Source organism: Bos mutus, chromosome 19, assembly GCF_027580195.1.
Source record: "Bos mutus isolate GX-2022 chromosome 19, NWIPB_WYAK_1.1, whole genome shotgun sequence".
In the NCBI taxonomy this organism is placed as follows: Eukaryota; Metazoa; Chordata; class Mammalia; order Artiodactyla; family Bovidae; genus Bos; species Bos mutus.
The window spans coordinates 10,924,998-10,943,140 of record NC_091635.1 but is presented as its reverse complement, the minus strand read 5'-3'; the positions used below and the strand labels follow the sequence as shown (position 1 = coordinate 10,943,140).

The 18,143-nt window shown below is 41.8% G+C and overlaps 1 protein-coding gene across 1 annotated transcript in view; it reads right to left on the bottom strand.

Annotated features, from left to right (window-relative positions):
- Nucleotides 1-18,143, bottom strand: part of RNF213 (ring finger protein 213) — a 68,394-nt gene that overhangs the window by 13,026 nt on the left and 37,225 nt on the right. Inside the window, 13 exon segments of the mRNA XM_070389230.1 lie at nucleotides 1,203-1,340; nucleotides 1,721-1,894; nucleotides 2,796-2,976; nucleotides 4,125-4,247; nucleotides 4,963-5,052; nucleotides 9,233-9,409; nucleotides 10,839-10,992; nucleotides 12,462-12,517; nucleotides 13,022-13,244; nucleotides 14,859-15,056; nucleotides 15,955-16,064; nucleotides 16,067-16,210; nucleotides 17,339-17,619. Coding sequence (XP_070245331.1) covers nucleotides 1,203-1,340; nucleotides 1,721-1,894; nucleotides 2,796-2,976; nucleotides 4,125-4,247; nucleotides 4,963-5,052; nucleotides 9,233-9,409; nucleotides 10,839-10,992; nucleotides 12,462-12,517; nucleotides 13,022-13,244; nucleotides 14,859-15,056; nucleotides 15,955-16,064; nucleotides 16,067-16,210; nucleotides 17,339-17,619 — 2,049 coding nt within the window.

The following is an 18,143-nucleotide window of genomic DNA, read 5'->3' as shown; positions in this document are numbered from 1 at the left end:
AAAAAAAAAAAAAAAATCTCAGAGCTTCCAGGGAGAAAATGTGTAATCCACAAAGGGTTAGAATCCCAACTGACTCTAAACAGTGACCCTGCAGAGACAATGGAGCCACAAACTCCAAATCCTGAAGGAAAGATCTGCACCAAACAACAGATCTCCTGTGAAGGCAGACGTTTTCAGACAGGCAAGAACTCCTGGGCTCCTTTCTCAGGAGAAACAGAGTGTGTATTTCACTAAAACACAGGAGTGAGAGCAGGGAGCCATGAGACCCAGGATACAGATCCAGCTGAGAAGAGAGGCAAGATACCCTGCTGCTGCTGCTGCTGCTGCTGCTGCTGCTAAGTCACTTCAGTCATGTCCGACTCTGTGCGACCCCACAGACAGCACAGCCCAACAGGCTCCCCTGTCCCTGGGATTCTCCAGGCAAGAATACTGGAGTGGGTTGCCATTTCCTTCCCCAATGCATAAAAGTGAAAAGTGAAAGTGAAGTCACTCTAGTCATGTCCGACTCTAAGCGACCCCATGGACTGCAGCCTACCAGGCTGCTTCGTCCATGGGATTCTCCAGGCAAGAGTACTGGAGTGAGATGCCATTGCCTTCTCTGAAGATACCCCTAGGAGTGCTTATCTCCAGTTTGGCAAGATTCTATCTGAAAAATCAAATGGATCTCCTTTTGAGGAAATTAAAACAGTTGGTAAAGAATCTGGCATTGAATTAAAAAAATAAATACATTAAAAACAAAGCATAGGACAAGATAATAATTTTAAATCTAGAAAACAGTTTGCACAAGAAATAGGAGAGAATCATGGCCTATTTCATGGCTCAGGTGTGAAAAGTGCATTTACACAGATGTGACATTTAAACCCTGAGGACTGATCTAATTCAAATTATGATAAAATTGGAGGAAAAGGAGATAGGAAAGCCTATGTGTAAAAGACAGAAATTTGAAAAATAAGGAGATTTAAATCCTAATTTTCCATAAATGATAATGTTTAAACCTGAAAATCAAGAAGCATGCTATTTTGAGCTATGTCGGTAGTTACCAAAAAGTTTTTAACTTTATTAAAAATTAATACGTTAGAAAAAGCCTCCCTTCCAAGATAAATGGCTGCTACTGTGGTATGTTTTTTTAAATCATATTCTCCTTTGACCTTTCTCCCCTGGGGACCTTTCGATTTTGTTTATTTTAATGCTTAAAATGTCACCTTTTATCAGATCTTTTACCCTCCCACACAACTTCAGAAGAGAGTCAACATATGTCTTCTCTTTCTCTAGAGTGTCCAGTTCTTTCTTTCTCAGATTCAGAATGTCTTCTTTCTCTTGGGCTGAAAGACTTTTATTCTCTGGGGGAAAAAAAGGAAAGGAACCCAGTAGAACAAACAAATTTCCATTTTTTAGCAAGCCATTTCTCAAACTGCCCATGAATATGCCCCACATGCTGGGCTGTGTGATGCCGGGGGCTGCATGCATGGCCACTCCAAGATGTCCCCGTGTCAGCAGCATGGAATAAAAACAACCAGTCCTCTTATGTGGTCAGTATTTTATCACTTTCCCAATATTTTCCTGAAGATTAGAAGTCATCCCCTGTCAACTTTCTGGTGAGAAGAGCCACTCATCATAAAGACCACAAAGATTACGTCTCTAAGACACACAGGCAAACACAGAAGCTTCTTAGCTCCTAAACCCTTAGGAGCCTGAAGTCACATCTCAACTTGATACTTACTTAAATGCCAGAGGTCGAAGAACTGATTCATGTGTTTTACAATCAGCTCCAATTGTCCAACTAAAATCGTTCCATTGATGAGGTCACTTGTAACTTTTGTGAACACAGAGTCCAGAGTGGCCATCAACTTCTTGCCTTCCTTGGTAATATTTGCTAATATTTTCTCATTGGTTCCTGACCAAGTTAAGAACAGAGTTAAAATGGTAGGCACCCCACTTCCTTCTCACATTATTGGATTTCCAATAAATTCTTCATTGCTTTGCCCCAAATTCCATAGAATAAAGCAAAGTCATTCCATATTTCCATCTGGCATCCATCAGCCACTGAGATGCATATGAAAGTAATGATTTCAGTAAGCCCAGACTCTTGCATCTTCCTATACATAGAAAAGTGATAAATTTCTTAACTTGAAATACCTGGTTTTCCTTAATTAACAATAATCTTTTGACGTTCAGACTACCTGTCCCTTATTGCAAACTTCTATATAGCATGACTCCTACCCCTTCCTCCTTGGAGCAGTTTTCCCAGGGTTGCTTGAGAAGCTGTCCCCTGTGCTTGAAGTCCTAAAAATTCCCATGGGAAAACAAAAAACACACACAACTCTCAACTTTTAGGTTGTGACTGTTTTCTTTAGTTGACATTAACAATGTATCAATATTGGCTCATCAGTTAAAACAATCATGCCACACTGAAGCAAAATATTAATAATACAGGAAATTTTGTGTGTGGAGCAAGTAAATATGGAAACACTGTACTTTCTGCTCAATTTTTCTATCAACTTAAAGCTGTTCTAAAATATAAGATCCATTAATTTAAAAGACACAAATGTAATCTTTTCAGGACCACTTCAAAGGTACAATGTCAGCACAAAGATGGTGTTCTGCAGGTTTTGCATGAATGGTGGCTTTCAGTGTTAGTTCTTAATTATAATCCAAATGCTCTGAGCCTTCCTGGGTCCTTCCATCCAACATCAACCCAATCTAACTGACTAACAGGTCAAATACTTTGCCCCCAATCTTGAGTCAAGAGGTGCCACTGGACAGAACAGATGTTCCCAGCACCCTCATGAACATACCACACAACTTGAAGAGATGCTTGATGTCTGGCCATATGAGCAGATGATTCAAAACCTCACCCATGTTGTCTACAAATTCCCCTCCACTTCTTGGCCAGGACTTAGTGATCACCGCAGAAACAATGGTGTCACATTTTCGTGAGTTATTATAAGAGATTTTCTCAAGGATACTGGTTTGAGACTATAAGAAAATAAAGAAAGAAAGAGACATTTAGAAGATATTTTGGTTAGTTTATTTTTGAATAACAGAAGTAAATTACTCACCCAACAGCATTTCAGAAATCTCTTATAATTAGTCATGCTGTGCTATGCTTAGTTGCTCAGTGTGTCCAACTCTTTGCCACTCCATGGACTGTAGCCCACCAGGCTCTGATGTCCATGGGGATTCTCCAAGCAAAACTACTGGAGTGCATTGCCATGGCCTCCTCCAGGGGATCTTCCCAACTCAGGAATCAAACCCAGGTCTCCTGCATTGCAGGAAGATTCTTTACAGTCTGAGTCGCCAGGGAAGCCCATGAATATTGGAATGGGTAGCCTATCCCTTCTTCAGGGGATCTTCCTGACCCAGGAATCAAATTGGGGTCTCTTGCATTGCAGGCGATTCTTTACCAGGAAGGCCCATATACAATGTCTCAAAAAAAAAAAAAAAAAAAAAAGGAGCACCCAAAAGAACAAATAAAATGCTTAAATTTCTTAAAGAATGCTTTTCTCTGGCTCAATGCTATTTTTCTTGGGACTTTTACATTATGAAAAACATCAAACATAATACAAGTAAACTATTAATATGGGTATCTTTTGTATTTTTAACTGAAATTCTTTTAAAGCTGCCTACAAACATCATACATATTTTAATTCTTTTTCTAAGTTAATTGATAAAATCTTTTCAACTGTATGCATTTTTCTTCCATAATGCTTTGTTAACTCAACCCAGGGATGGAACCCAGGTGTCTGGCATTGCAGGCAGATTCTTTACTATCTGAGCCACCAGGGAAGCCCTTATTGCATGCTAAGCTAGTGTTATCAGCAAGCAATAAAACCAAGGATGGGTGGGTGGCATTAATAACAACAGGGAATTTAGGAGCAGCCTGAAAGATTGCTGGAGGTCACACGTGAGCTGCTCTGGTGCCAAACAATAGCAGGAAGCTGAGTGGCATTTCACAGAGTGGGTAGAGAGTACTGGATTTCAGGGTGGGGAGGGAGATGTCCAGAGCCCATACTTCGCATGGGTACCAGGGTCTCAGAACCAGCGGTGCTTAATAACTTTTGGCTGGTGATGTCATAAAGCAAGTGTGAACACAAATGCAGTTCTTAGTGGGAAAGGTTGTTCACCTGGCAGACCAAGCCCACGGCTTCAATGGCACACATCTCAAAGCATTTTGCCACACTGTCTTCTGCACCTGTGGCATCCCAGTTAGAATTGCAGAAGGCACAAATCTGAAAAAAAGGCATCTCCTGCAAGACGGGAAGACAAGGGTGTGAGAGGTTAGGGATGCTGAACTCTCAGACTCTGTGCAATGAAAACACCCTAGTAATTTTCACTTTCCTAATATGGTATTATCAGCTCCCCATTACTTTGGCCTGCTTCTCATCCCACAAGAAGCATGTCTTCTGCTTCTAACCATTAGACCAAGAAGGCTAAAATTCAAATAAGACCAAAATGGCTAAAATACCCACTTTGCAGGAAAAGCATCTGGCACAGCAGCTTGCCAAAAACAGTACAATTTTTTAAAGGATTTTTTCCTTGCTTCTCTTTCCCTATAAAGACCCATTTAACAATTACACATAAAACTCTCATATCTTCTTTTTTAAAACCTGAATTTTCTAGGGTCACAGGCTTTAATTAAAAATGAGGAGCACTTTTATGTTTTTCCCACTTGTCACTGGGCTTAATAAGGTTCTTGTCACCAACAGGCCACTTAGAGTGACAGCACATAGTTAGTGCCTATTAGAACTCTACCCATGCCCAGGATTCCCCTGGTGCCCAGATCCCATGCCTTTATTCTTCTCTGGTATGTCATCTGTGGTCAAACAATTAAGGCTGAATCAGAAACAGAGTCACCTGAACCCCATGTCCTGTCCACTCAAATGCAGTCATCACGTGTGTTTATTGTTCCTCACGATTTGGTTTTACCAACTTCCGAAAAGAATACCCCTTAATTTTTGGTACCTGTTTGAACCTCCCTTCCAAGTCCCCCAGCAAGGATTCCTTCCAGCCATGCTCCACAGGGAAGTGTATTTCCACCAGTCGCCTCCAGACCTGCAAAACCCACAAGTAAGGGACAGCCAGTAAGACATCTAGTTGCCACAGTGGAATGCTATCAAAGAGCACAAAACTTCAAGGACATCTGGGTTCTGACTTATTTTGTCAATGATCTGCTGTGTCACTGGTGAGTCAGGGCAACCCACATTAGCCTTTAAAACCAAAAGTCCTGACTGGGCCAGGTCACTACTACTGGCCTACCACTAATTTTTATCTAGAAAGGATTTCTCTCCTTTCAGTTGAATTATTTCGATTTCAAAAGAATTCAAGCAATTGAATTGTTTCAATTTCAAAAGATTACAAACTTAAGTGAAAGTTGCAATAACAGCACAAGGACACCCATACACCTTTAGCTAGACTCCCCAATGTTTAAAGTGACTGCTTTATCTCTTTTTTGTGCTCCCTATAGTCTGTCTAGAAACAGGCATTTTCTCTGCTGATCCATTGGAAAGAAGTTGCAGATATCATGCCTCTTGGCCCCTAAATCCTATGCAGGCATTCTCAACACCACGGCCCTTCTGTTACACACATAAGTACAAGGGTCACTCTGAGGCCCATCCACTCAGGGGTGACAACTTTCTCTAGGATCGAACCCAGGTCTCTGGCATTGCAGGCAAGCTCTTTACCATCTGAGCTACCAGGGAAGCCCTAGGTAGTCAATTGTTTATAGGTACCCCATCTTCCTCTCTAGGAAGTCTCCCTGTCCACATCCCCATTGTTCACTAACACTGCATTTAGCTATTGTGTCTCCTTTCTAGAGGAGTTCTCCAGCCATTTTTTCTTCCTTTCTTTAATGATGTTGACAATGCCTTTTCTTTTCCATTATGGTTGATATGGGATGTTTTAAATAGTTCCCTGTGTTATACAACAGAACCTGCTGTTCATCTATTTTATATGTAGTAGTGTGTATCTGGGAGAAGGCAACAGCAACCCACTCCAGTACTCTTGCCTGGAAAATCCCATGGGCAGAGGAGCCTGGTACGCTGCAGTCCATGGGGTCACAAAGAGTTGGACACGACTGAGCGACTTCACTTTCACTTTTCACTTTCATGCATTGGAGAAGGAAATGGCAACCCACTCCAGTATTCTTACCTGGAGAATCCCAGGGACGGCGGAGCCTGGTGGGCTGCCGTCTGTGGGGTCGCACAGAGTCGGACATGACTGAAGCAACTTAGCAGCAGCAGCAGCAGTGTGTATCTGTTAATCCCCAACTCCTAATTTATCCTTCCACCACCCTCTTTCCCTTTTGGTAACCACAAATCTGTCTGTCTCTGCTTCGTAAATAAATTCACTTGTGTCGTATTTTAGATTCCACATACAAGTGATATTATATGGTGTTTGTCTTACTTTGCTTAATATGATAACCTCAGTCCATCCATGTTGCTGCAAATGGCATTATTTCATTCTTTTTTTGGCTAAGTAGTAGCCAATTGAAAGTGTTAGTTGCTCAGTCATGTCAGACTCTTTGAGACCCCATGACTGTAGCCTGCCAGGCTCCTCCGTCCATGGGATTGTCCAGACAAGAATACTGGAGTGTGTTGCCATTTCCTTCCCCAGAGGATCTTCCTGACCTAAGGATCGAACCCAGGTCTCCCACAGTGAAGGCAGACTCTTTACCATCTGAGCTACCAGGGAAGCCCTTGGTAGTCAATTGCTTATATGTACCCCATCTTCTTTATCCATTCATCTGTTGATGGACATTTAGGTTGCTTCCATGTTTGGACTATTGTAAATAGTGCTGCTATAAACATAGGGGTGCATGTATCTTTCTGAATTTTTACTTTTCTCCAGATATATGCCTAGGTGTGAGATTGCTGGATCATATGGCAGATGTTGACAACTTTGAAAAGTTCAGGTTGGCTGTCCTTTGGACTACCTCTCAATATGATCTGTCTCAACTCTTCCAGGATTAGATTCAGGAGCAAGAACATTAAGAAGTTGAGCTGCACTGAAAATGTCCTTTTCATAAGTCATGCAGGGTAGAATAGCAGCACCTTCCCCTGCTCACCTGCTCTCTCAGGGGTGCTGTTCTCCTTGGAGACTCCCCCAAGGAGGCCAGGAGACTCCTTGCCATGTCTGTCCCTTGAGAAAGTGCTCACTCCTTGGTATTAAAGTGTAATCTGTGGTAGGTCCTCTGGGATGCCTATACCCTGACACTTTTAATCTACTCATTTCAGCATTCCTGGATGACTCTTACCTGAGTCAGTCATTACTGCTGTGTCATGAATTGATGGGTTTTTCATGTGGTTACATTTGTTTTTAAACATAAATCAATAAATTTTAATAAAACAGAGTACAAAAAGTTATTGCTGTTGTTACAAATTCCGCATTGTAATGAACCTTTGAGAAACTACCACTTATTGAGTTTTAATGTAACATCAAAGAAGTAAATTCATTAAAGCCTATTTAAATGTATTTTCCTTTTGCAACTATGCATCTGTGTGACACTAGATTTTCCTCATGTACTTTAAGCAAAACAACAAATTGTAAGAGATTGAACATAGAGCCGATGTGAGAATCCAGTTGTCTTCCACTGGGTTCAATGTTAAAGAGACTTGCAAAAAATGTAAAATAATGCCATAATTCTCACTAAATTTTTTTGGCTGTGGAAATGATCTTTTGTAAGATTATGGTGTTTGATGGTTTTCTGTTCCAATTGTTTCTTCTACATTTATTGGTCAGCATTCTTCTATAAAAAAATTTCTCTTTTCTCCTTTTTTTTTCTGAAAGTATGTTTAAAATTTTAATGAATTATAATCCTCTCCTGGTCATGACTCATTTTGACATTTAAATTGCCTCAGATTTGACTAGTGGGAGCCCCTGCAGGTTAGTTTCTGGTTTCTATTTTATAAAATTTAGTAATTTTAGATGTACAGAAATATTACAAAGTATGGAGAGTTCCAGATACTCTCAGCCCAATTTCCCTGAGTACCAACACCTTGCGAAGCCATAGTATAGTTGGCAAAACTAAGAAATTAGCATTTATAGATTACTATGAAGAAAACCATTGACTTTATTTGGATTTCCCCACTGTTTCCCACAATCACACTTTTGCCATCCAGGATCTAACCTAGGATATCACATTGGATCTAGTCCTGTCTCCTTGTGACATGTTACCACTCAACTTGAAGCAATTGTTTTAAAGTTTTCTTTATTTTTGGCTGTGCTGAGTCCTTGTTGCTGCGCACGAGCTCTCTCTGCAGAAAGTGGGGGCTACTCATTAGTTGCAGTGTACAGGTTTCTCATTGCGATGGCTTCTCTTATTGCGGAGCATGGGCTCTAGGCATGTAGGCTTCAGTAGATGTGCCACATGGGCCTAGTTGCTCCTTGGCATGTGGGATCTTCCCAAACCAGGAATCAAACCTGTGTCCCCTGCATTGGCAGGCAGATTCTTAAGCACTGGACTATAGGAGGGCCCTAAAGTACTTTTCCTTTAAGGCAATACAAGGTATTCGAGGCTGGCCTTGCGCTTCTTCAGTTCCACCTCTAGAATCTGCTGTTGTTTCCAGAGGAGATTTATTTTTTGGGAGGGGGATGGCATTTAGAAGCCATGGCTGAGTGTGCTCACAGACCTAGGTGTCACGATCTCTAGGCCTTTTCAGAGGTTCAAACTAGGAACTGTTGTTGCTTTTTAAATCATACTCACAGTATACGATGATCCTATTAAAGTACTGCTGGAAGGCAACGGCCTACTGAAGGCTGGCACAATGAAGTCAGGGGGCCACTTGCTTGGTTTGCTTGCGGCATTTTCTAGAACTTTGTTCTGGAGCCAACAGTCTTTAGGCCCTTTCTCCTCCTTCCCAGGACAAGATTCTGTGCACATCTCGGTTTCTGGAAGCTCTCACTGCCTCCCAACCTTTTGGATCTGATTTCTAATTTCCTCACCTTCAGCTGCTGCTCAGCCCAGTTTCCCTTTCATGGAGGTCTTGCTCTCATCTTATTTTCTACTATTAACATCATAACCTGACCCATAACCGTAGCACAGTATCAGACGTGAATGCCCTTCCCCACCGGCCACCATGTCCCAACAAGCTCTGTTGCCCCATCCCGCCACCTCACCACTGATGTGGGGACCACAGTCCACCCACCAGGGAGCCCATGCTCTCAGTCCTGTTAGGGGAGCAGCTGTCCATTCTGCAGAGGAGACCCCTGTGTCCCCTCCACTGGACTGGCTTACCTCAATCTCCTCGCTGTAAGCGAAGGTGACAGGTGAAAAATAAAAATACCCAGCCTGGAACATGCTCTTCTTAAAATTTTTCCGAAGCCAAGATCTTGTAGCAGCAAGTGTCCCCTGGAAGACCGTTTTTACTGAATTCTTCTTTCCAGTTTCATTTCCAGGCCCTCCTGCTGAATCCTGTCACCACAAGAGAGAGATGGAGTTGAACTGACCCCACACGGCAGACCCAAAGGATCATCCAGATACTTCTCCACCCGCCTCTGTGGCTGATGCCACCTGAGCACCCGGCAGAACCTGCACATTCACAGCACTTTCATTTCCCTGGCGTTCGGGTTCACTCTGGGTGGACAGCATGGGGGTCGAGGTAGGAGAAGCAGTGGCATGGATGCCCCCTCAAGTGACCCCAGGTAACTATTATAGAGGCGATGCTGCCTCGCCAACCAGTAGACCTCTTGGACTCTGAGTGGAGAAAGGCTGACAGACACGGAGAAGGGTGCACCACGGGCTCAGAGCTTCCAGAAGCTCAGAGAGCCAAGCTCGTGTAAACCCTGTCCCCAAGTGACATGCTAGGGCCAGGAGGAAACCCATGTCCCCACCCCTGGGACTCTTTCCTGAAAAGCCTCGTTTCCCTGGGGTCAACTGATAAATATCAAATTTCTTGAACACAGTTTATCTAGAAATTGGCACCTGCCTATGATGGTTTAAATAATACCTGCTTCAGGAGAAAGCAATCATCTTACCAATAAGACCTATTTTTAAATGTTCCCTTGGTATTTTAAAAAAGAAAAACTAAAAGGAACAAAGATAAAACATACACTTAATTATTTTGCATCATGAATGTCAGAGTTTTGACTTGTCAAATGGTTAACAAATAAATGGTTGATCTAAATAGGAAATTGTCTATCACCTTCATGTGGAAGCTCAAACTCCACTGGGTGAAGACCACACAACAATGGGAATAAATGAGCTGTGGACACTTGCAACATCACAGCTGGATCTCAGAGATGTCGTGCTGAGTGACGAAACCCAGACACAAAAAAGGAAAGAGTTCCAAGACAGGTAAAACTAACTTGTGATGGTAGTAATCAGGATAGTGCTTACCACTGGGAGGTGTGGAGGGAGGGGGCACAGAACTCTGGATTGTTCCTACAGCTTCATGAGAAAGGTGGTGTTTCTATGGAAAGGCTCTGGGTATGCACTGAGGTGTGTGGACCTTGCTACTGTATTTGAGTTTCAGTGAACAGGAAAAAGGCTCAGGTGGGAAAGATTAGGCATGAACATGCATTTGGGTGGGGAGATTCTTGCTTGAAGTCCTGGCCACTTGCAGGGTTCTTGAATTTACCCAGTCACAGCTAATACTCTACATTTTAATTCCTACACTGCCTTCTTCCTCTTCTTCCCTTCAGCATAAGCCCTGGTTTACCAAAATAGCCTCATGAACAGGACAAAGCCCAGCATCAGGTATATACTGACATATCTGTTGGCAGAACCAGATGCTCTGTCATTCCAGTAATCCTAGAATCAGCCTATCTCCTTTTTGAATAGAGGATGCCTCAGGTTCCATTGTTCTCCTCAGTACGACATTATGTGTACGTGTTCCACTTACCACTAGAGGTTTAAGTATAATAATTCTGCGAACAATCTCAGCAGATAAGGCAGGCATCTCATAAAACGTGTGGGCTTTTGATATTCTGCAGGTAGTTTCGTGAAGTTTCAGGCACACAGTCAAGTAGGACTGTATCAAGGGCTCCTCAAGAATCCTAACCCACAAAGAGTTGAGAGAAATGAATGAAATAATTTATGAGGAATTAGCAAACAGTACCCATTATTCATGATGAGTTCCTTCCCTTTAAAATGCCGACAAGGAAGGCATGTACTCGATCCCATTTGGATAACATCCAGAACATTTCCATTTATGCTGAACTTGTGACTAAGATAAAAAGGAAAAAAAAGTCCTTTTGGCTTGCCTCTATGGTCTGAACTATTTTAACAAAAGCAAATTAAACTATTTCCAAGTGTATTCCTTTATTTGAAAAAAATTTTAAGGATGTAAATTACCAAAGATTCAAATATACTCTAAGTTTTTAAAAAATCAGGGAGATACAGGAGGGAGAAAGAGAAAGAAATGCTAGAAGTATATGTCCTGTGCATGAAATCTCTTCCAGTTCTGTGTGGACCTGCTTATTGGCTGATACATGACTAGAGCTGAGAGTTAGGGGGCTGATCAGAAGAGGGTTTAGAAAGCAGCAAGAGAAAGGAATTACTAGGGCAATTCTGCAGTACACAGAATTAGATGGGGTCCATGAAGTCCCAGGCTTGGTGTTAATAAAGATCTGACACTCCCACCTCCACCCTGAACACCCTGAGAATTCAGGTGAGGCGATCCTGGCAGTGCTCTGAGAATCTAAAAAATTACCTTCTCTCTCACATGTACATTTCTGTTGTTTTGCATTTTTTACACTAAGTCTTCAGAGTGTCAGAGCTCACACAAATTTGCAGAAGCAAATGATTTCAGATAATTATGGAAAGCTACTTTTGATTTTTGTTAAGGATTTTTGCATCTATGTTCATCAGTGATATTGGCCTGTAATTTTCTTTTTTTGTGGCATCTTTGTCAGGTTTTGGTATTAGGGTGATGGTTTTGTAATCAACTTCCCTGACTTGCAAAAAATTTGAAGTCTAAATGCTGATGAGATGGTGATCACTGAAAAATAAATGACAAAATGCACAGGAAAAAATGGAAATAAATCAAAACCATATCAGCTTATTTCTATGCTCTTCTCTTTTTAAAAAAGTAGGGTGATTACATCAATACCTTGAAAAAAGAAGTGGAATATATGTTAATTTATGGCCTTACATTAATGACAGCAAATATGGCATAAGGAGAAGGCAATGGCACCCCACTCCAGTGCTCTTGCCTGGAAAATCCCATTGGACAGAGGAGCCTGGCGGGCTGCAGTCCATGGGGTCGCTAAGAGTCGGACACAATTGAGTGACTTCCCTTTCACTTTTCACATTCATGCATTGGAGAAGGAAATGGCAACCCACTCCAGTGTTCTTGCCTGGAGAATCCCAGGGACGGGGGAGCCTGGTGGGCTGCCATCTATGGGGTCGCACAGAGTCAGACATGACTGAAGCGACTTAGCAGCAGCAGCAGCAGCAGCAGCATATAGCCAATCATAAGGGATAACCCTATGCAAGAGAGACTGCATTTTACTTTTCTACTTACTTTTCCTGATAAATATCCAGAAGGTGCAACAGCATTTTAAAAGTATTCTTAATATTCTAGAGTTGGGAATAAGAGAAAAAAAGGGGAAGATTTAATCATGATGCCAACATCTTTGCTAAAACAGAACCAAAAATCCAATATAATTAGGTACAATAATAATTTTCTTTCTATAAACAAATTTTAAGGGGCTCAAATACTAGTCTTTTACAAATAAAACTCAGGATTTAAAATTATACCATTTTTTCCACCCCCAAAATGGGAAAAGACAGATAGCAATTAGGAAGTGGACCAGCATGCAGGATAACTTTTAACCCTGACTTGCACAGTCTCACATACCCAAGACTATTGTTTTCTTGAATTCCATTTAGTGAAACAGAATAAACTCAAGTAAATCAAACTTTTACCCTAAGAAATATTGACCACACCCCCACCAGGTCTCTTATTTCTAAGTCTTTTACCACGTCAGGTTTTCAGAAAAGGAAAATCACAAACTCTGACTAATTAGTTCTTGACTTGCTTTTGTTAAGCAAAGACTCAAGAGCCGATTCCAGGGAACAAACCTGGAGGTTTCTGTTGGAGATTTTCTCAAGTCCTTTGAGCCGGTACCAAGTCCCTAGAAGACAATCCAGGACATGCGGGGGAGACTGACTCAGGTAATCGATGAAGTGTTCCATGTAAGGAGCCAGGTTACTCAGAGGAAGCAAACTGAACCAGGATCGGAACAGAAACTCATCCACATTCAGCAAATGTCTGTTCTTTTTCATTAACTCGAGTAATTCTTTCCTATATAAGGGAAAATTGGAACAGAAAAAAAAAGATCAGCAGTGAGGTCCATAAAACAGATGAAGGTAATTAAAATGTATCTTACAAGAGATCTAGAAAGTTCCTATTTCAAAAATAGTTGAAATGCCAAGAACTCAAATGAGAAGTAAACAATAACATATTAAGAATTCAGCAACATAAATGAACTCTGAGGACATGATGCTCGGTGAAATTGGCCACTCACAAATGGACAAATACACTGACTATATATATACATACATCATATATATATATATATATATGCATACACACAAGTACACACCAGTTCTTCTTTATCCATTCATTTGTTGACAGACACTTAGGTTGTTTCCACATCCTGGCTGGTGTGAATGATGTTGCAATGAACATAGGGGTGCAGATATCTCTCTGAGATATTTATTTAATTTCCTTGGGAAATACAGCCACAAGTAGGATTGCTGGATCATATGGCAGTTCTTTGTTTAAATTTTGATACTGTTTTCCATTGTGGGTGCAATGATTTATGAACTAAGCTTGTCAATGAGTGAATAAGCAAGTGCCTGGATCAAATAGCTTATGTGGACCCAGTCCAGAGAAGGCCTTTAAATTATTCTGTTCTGTAATACTGTCCTGGAGACCCAAAAAGATGATGATGGGAAAGTATAGCAGAGTGCCACAGAAGTGACAGACACTACAAGAAACACATGGAAAAAGCATCACTATATACTAAAGGCCACTATTGCCTGAAAAACACAATCTTTAAGACCAATTCTAATGTTTGTCATTTTCTCTCTCATCATCTAAATATCTTCTAGATAGTCAGTCTTCTAGATAAATGTCCCTGGAAAGGCATTTAAATACATATATATATATATATTTTATTTATATTTATATAAATCTTATTTTGACTTTAAAATGCTCTAATAATACTGAGGAATCAATAACTTAATTTGGCTCACTCACTATTTCAATCCCTAAAAGTGTATAGGCTAGATCCTATTGGATAGGAGAGGGGGGGTAGATGAGACTTGGAATAGTTTCTCTGACAAAAGCAAAGTAAATGGGGGATGTTTTCTTTGTTTGGAAATAAGTGCTAGTATTAAATTTTTGAACTGAATTTGTATTTTCTATTAAATTTTTGTACTTAAATTTGATTTACCATTTTTTTAATGGATTGTGCTTTCTGTGTCTTCTCTAAGAAATCTTTGCTTGTCTCAAAATAGTACTTCACTGCCTAAAGATGTATACCTACAATGTGCAAAACATACAGTGCTTTATGCTAATTATATCTCAATAAAACTGAAAACAAAATGTCATATCATTTGTGGCTGACTTTTAAGCGTATAAGCACCCAAATAATCACATTTGGATAAAACCCTGCAAATACATAGGCCAAAGTGTTAACAGCAATGATTATCTCTGTGGTTGCAGGCCATTTTTGTAGTTTCCAATTTCTTGCATGTTTCAAACTCTTTAAAGAAGTAATTTTAAAGGAAGCAATATATTACTTCCATCACTAGAAGGAAGGGTAAGTGGACATTGGAAGTCCACTGGAGATCTTGGAAGCACAGTTATGATTCTAAAATTTACATACACAAGTGCAGGTCCAAAACTTACTGATCTGGTCTTGTTTCCCGAAACTCCGAGAAGGAGATGCCTTCAAGGGCTGCCCAGGTGTCCTCAGGCTGCGTGACTGAGCCCTGGGCTGGCGGGGACAGGTCCATGCAGTGGTGCAGCACAGGCAGGGCACACACCCAAAAGTCAACCTTTTTGTCCATGCACATTTGGCACAGGTTTACCAAGGACACTCGCCAGCTAGAAAGGGAACAGAAATCCCACATGAGTCCATTCTCTGTGACAGTGGGAGAGACAAAGATTCAGAGAGGCTTGTGATCTACAAAAGGTGCCCGGTGTCAGAGCTGCAGCTTGAACACAGGTCGTCTGGCAACAGTAAATCTACATGTGAAGCAACTTTTTACATGTAAGTGGGGAGCCTATAAATAATACATGCCATGTTCCTTACAATCACAAAACGTACATGTTTCTCAAGACCTGGAAACACATGTACATTTGCCAGCATTTCTTTTCTCTTTCAAAATGAACAGGATTTAACTGGGTGTTTAAAATTTGTAAAACCAGGAGGCAAGTGTCCATTAAGACTGGCTGCTCAGAGAAGTATATATTATTCTTGAGTTCAATTCAAACAGCTGTAGAAAAAAGACCTGGGATTCAACAGAGGGTTCTGGGGAGGCACCTCCACCCAGTGAAACTTAAATGCATTCAGGATATGATGCAGCCTCCACACTACCAGTGCTCCCAGCCCAGTGCAACGGGCATGGTGGTGACTCCTGGACTGGGAACAGTGGTGGCAGAGGCCACGGGGAGGTCATTCATGATGGTTCCACACTAGCTTCATTGTCTTACCATGACACCCACCTCCCCTCAAATACAGGCCCGCAGAGCTGAGACATGATACACTGTAAAGCTGCTCAAAAGCAAATATTCAATAGAATGTGTAATAAAATGAAACATAGTACATAGACCAGAAAAAGGCTAGTGGTATAAACACTAAAATGACAACAGTGAGTGGTAAAATTATGAGTGGTTTTTATTTCTTGTACGTTTTCATCCATTCTATGACAAATACTTATTTTTATAATCAGATAAATACCATTAGAGAGCTAGGAAATCTTTACATAGACACACACAATACCTCTGAGATGTTTCAAGGATGTCTTTCAGGTCCTTGGGAAAGGTGCCTAGTGAATTGGTGTCCAAGCGGAGGAGGTGACAGAGTGAGGCCAGGTCATTTTCCAATAAGAGAAAGTCAATTTTTCCACTAAGAAAAGGACAATCATGCCCATTCCCAATTTACTCTTCACTGGGTAGTCTTCAGGCAGAGGGTCCCCACTGGTTTCCAGAAATGGTGCCATTTTCTTTGTCACACACTCCCACAGGTGCTTCCTCACCTGGTCCCAGGAGAAAAGGAAAACACATAACCATGGCGTTGAACCCACCAGAGGTGTTAGGACCTGCCTGTCAGCCGAGCAGGGGCCTGATGAATGAGGAGCAGGAAAATCTCTGGGGAGGAGTCGCCCTCCACCTGCCTCCTGACTAAACCCTGAGCATCCCCTTGCCCTGGGACTTTGGGAGGTGCCACAAGTGGTATGTCCAGAGGCCTCAGCATGCTGGAGAGGACTCAGGTGGGGGTTCTGAGCCTTATAAGGGTTCACATGGCTCTAAGTCTGTCTCAAAAATGCCTAAGCTATACCACTGAGCAGGTGGAGATACAGTGAAGGAAGGTTCCAACCTTCTTTCCACTCTTCCCCAGGAGAGATAAGAAGGTGGGAGCAGTGGCAGAGCTGGGTCTAGGTGAACAGGTAAAAACTTCCTAGGAAGAAGAAAAAACTGGAGCGAACAGAGAATTCCCTAGACGGGGCACAAGGAGAAAGGGAGCTGAAATAGCCTGACCCTATCCACCAGTGTATTAAAAAGCAGACATCACTTTGCAGATAAAGGTCCATCTAGTCAAAGCTATGGTTTTTTTCAGTAGTCATGTGTGAATTTGAGAGTTGGACCATAAAGGAAGATGAGTGCAGAAGAAGTAATGTTTTCGAACTGTGGTGCAGGAAAAGACTTTTGAGAGTTCCTTGAACAGCAAGGAGATCAAACCAGTCAACCCCAAAGGAAATCAATATTTCTGAATATTCATTGGGAGGACTGATGCTGAAGCTAAAGCTTCAATACTTTGGCCATCTGATGCAAAGAGCTGACTTATTGGAAAAGACCCTGGTGCTGGGAAAGATTGAGGGCAGGAGGAGAAGGGGGGCACAGAGGATGAGATAGTTGGATGGCATCATCGATTCAATGGACATGACTTTGAGCAAACTCTGGGACATAGTGAAGGACAGGGATGCCTGGTGTGCTGCAGTCCATGGGGTCGCAAAGAGTCAGACATGACTGAGCGACTGAACAACAACAACAATCCACCTGGTTCACTGAGTCTAGGGGTCATCTGGACACTAGGAGGTGGAGTGGTGCTGAGTACCCAGGTGGTAGAAAAGAGAGCTATCACTGACACCCCTGAGACATGGTACCTCCTCTTTGTAGCGCAGAGCACTCCATGGCTGTTCTTCTCCTTCATAAGTCATGGGTACATGAATGACAGAATAAAACTGCTGGAACTGGGTGAAAAAGTTCTTTAAATTGATGGCATTCCAGGTCTCAAGGATGCTGAAGATGCTGTCCAACATGACTGCAGCTGCGATCTGCTTCCCTTTCATCAAGTCTTTCTTTGTACCATCTGTTATATAATTCATCAATTTCTTAAGTGTCCCAGGGGGCTTCATACAAATTATATCATCGTACTGATGCCAGTCTAAGAGTAAAGAGAATATCATACTTAAGGGCATCGAAACGTGCTAGACCTTAACACTCTACCCTGGAAGGTTGACCAGAAAAATAAGATGAAGGTGCCAAAAATGGAAGAAAGGAAAATTACAGAATGTGGTAAACAGAAGGCAGCCAGCACTCACTCACCCTGGTACCCAGCCACAAATGAGCAATGTGGGGCCTGAGCCTGGAGGTAGCACAGATGTTTAGGACAAGTAACCTAGACACTCCACAGTGAACTGAGTGAGGCCCAAGCTCACACCATTCATCTGCCCTGAGAATACTGAAATCATGTCCTTGTTGAACTAGACAGCTCAACCATTTGGTACATTAGTTCCTTAGAAAATGACCACATGGAAGTAAAAATTACGTACTGAAACTTCATCACTCACTAGGAATTGTGCACCATTTTGGTATGTTACTTGGTGCAAGAGCTCCTTTCCTCTGTCCTGGGAACCATGGTGCCCACTCCACGAAGGATGGTACAGGTCACACAGCAGACAAAACAGC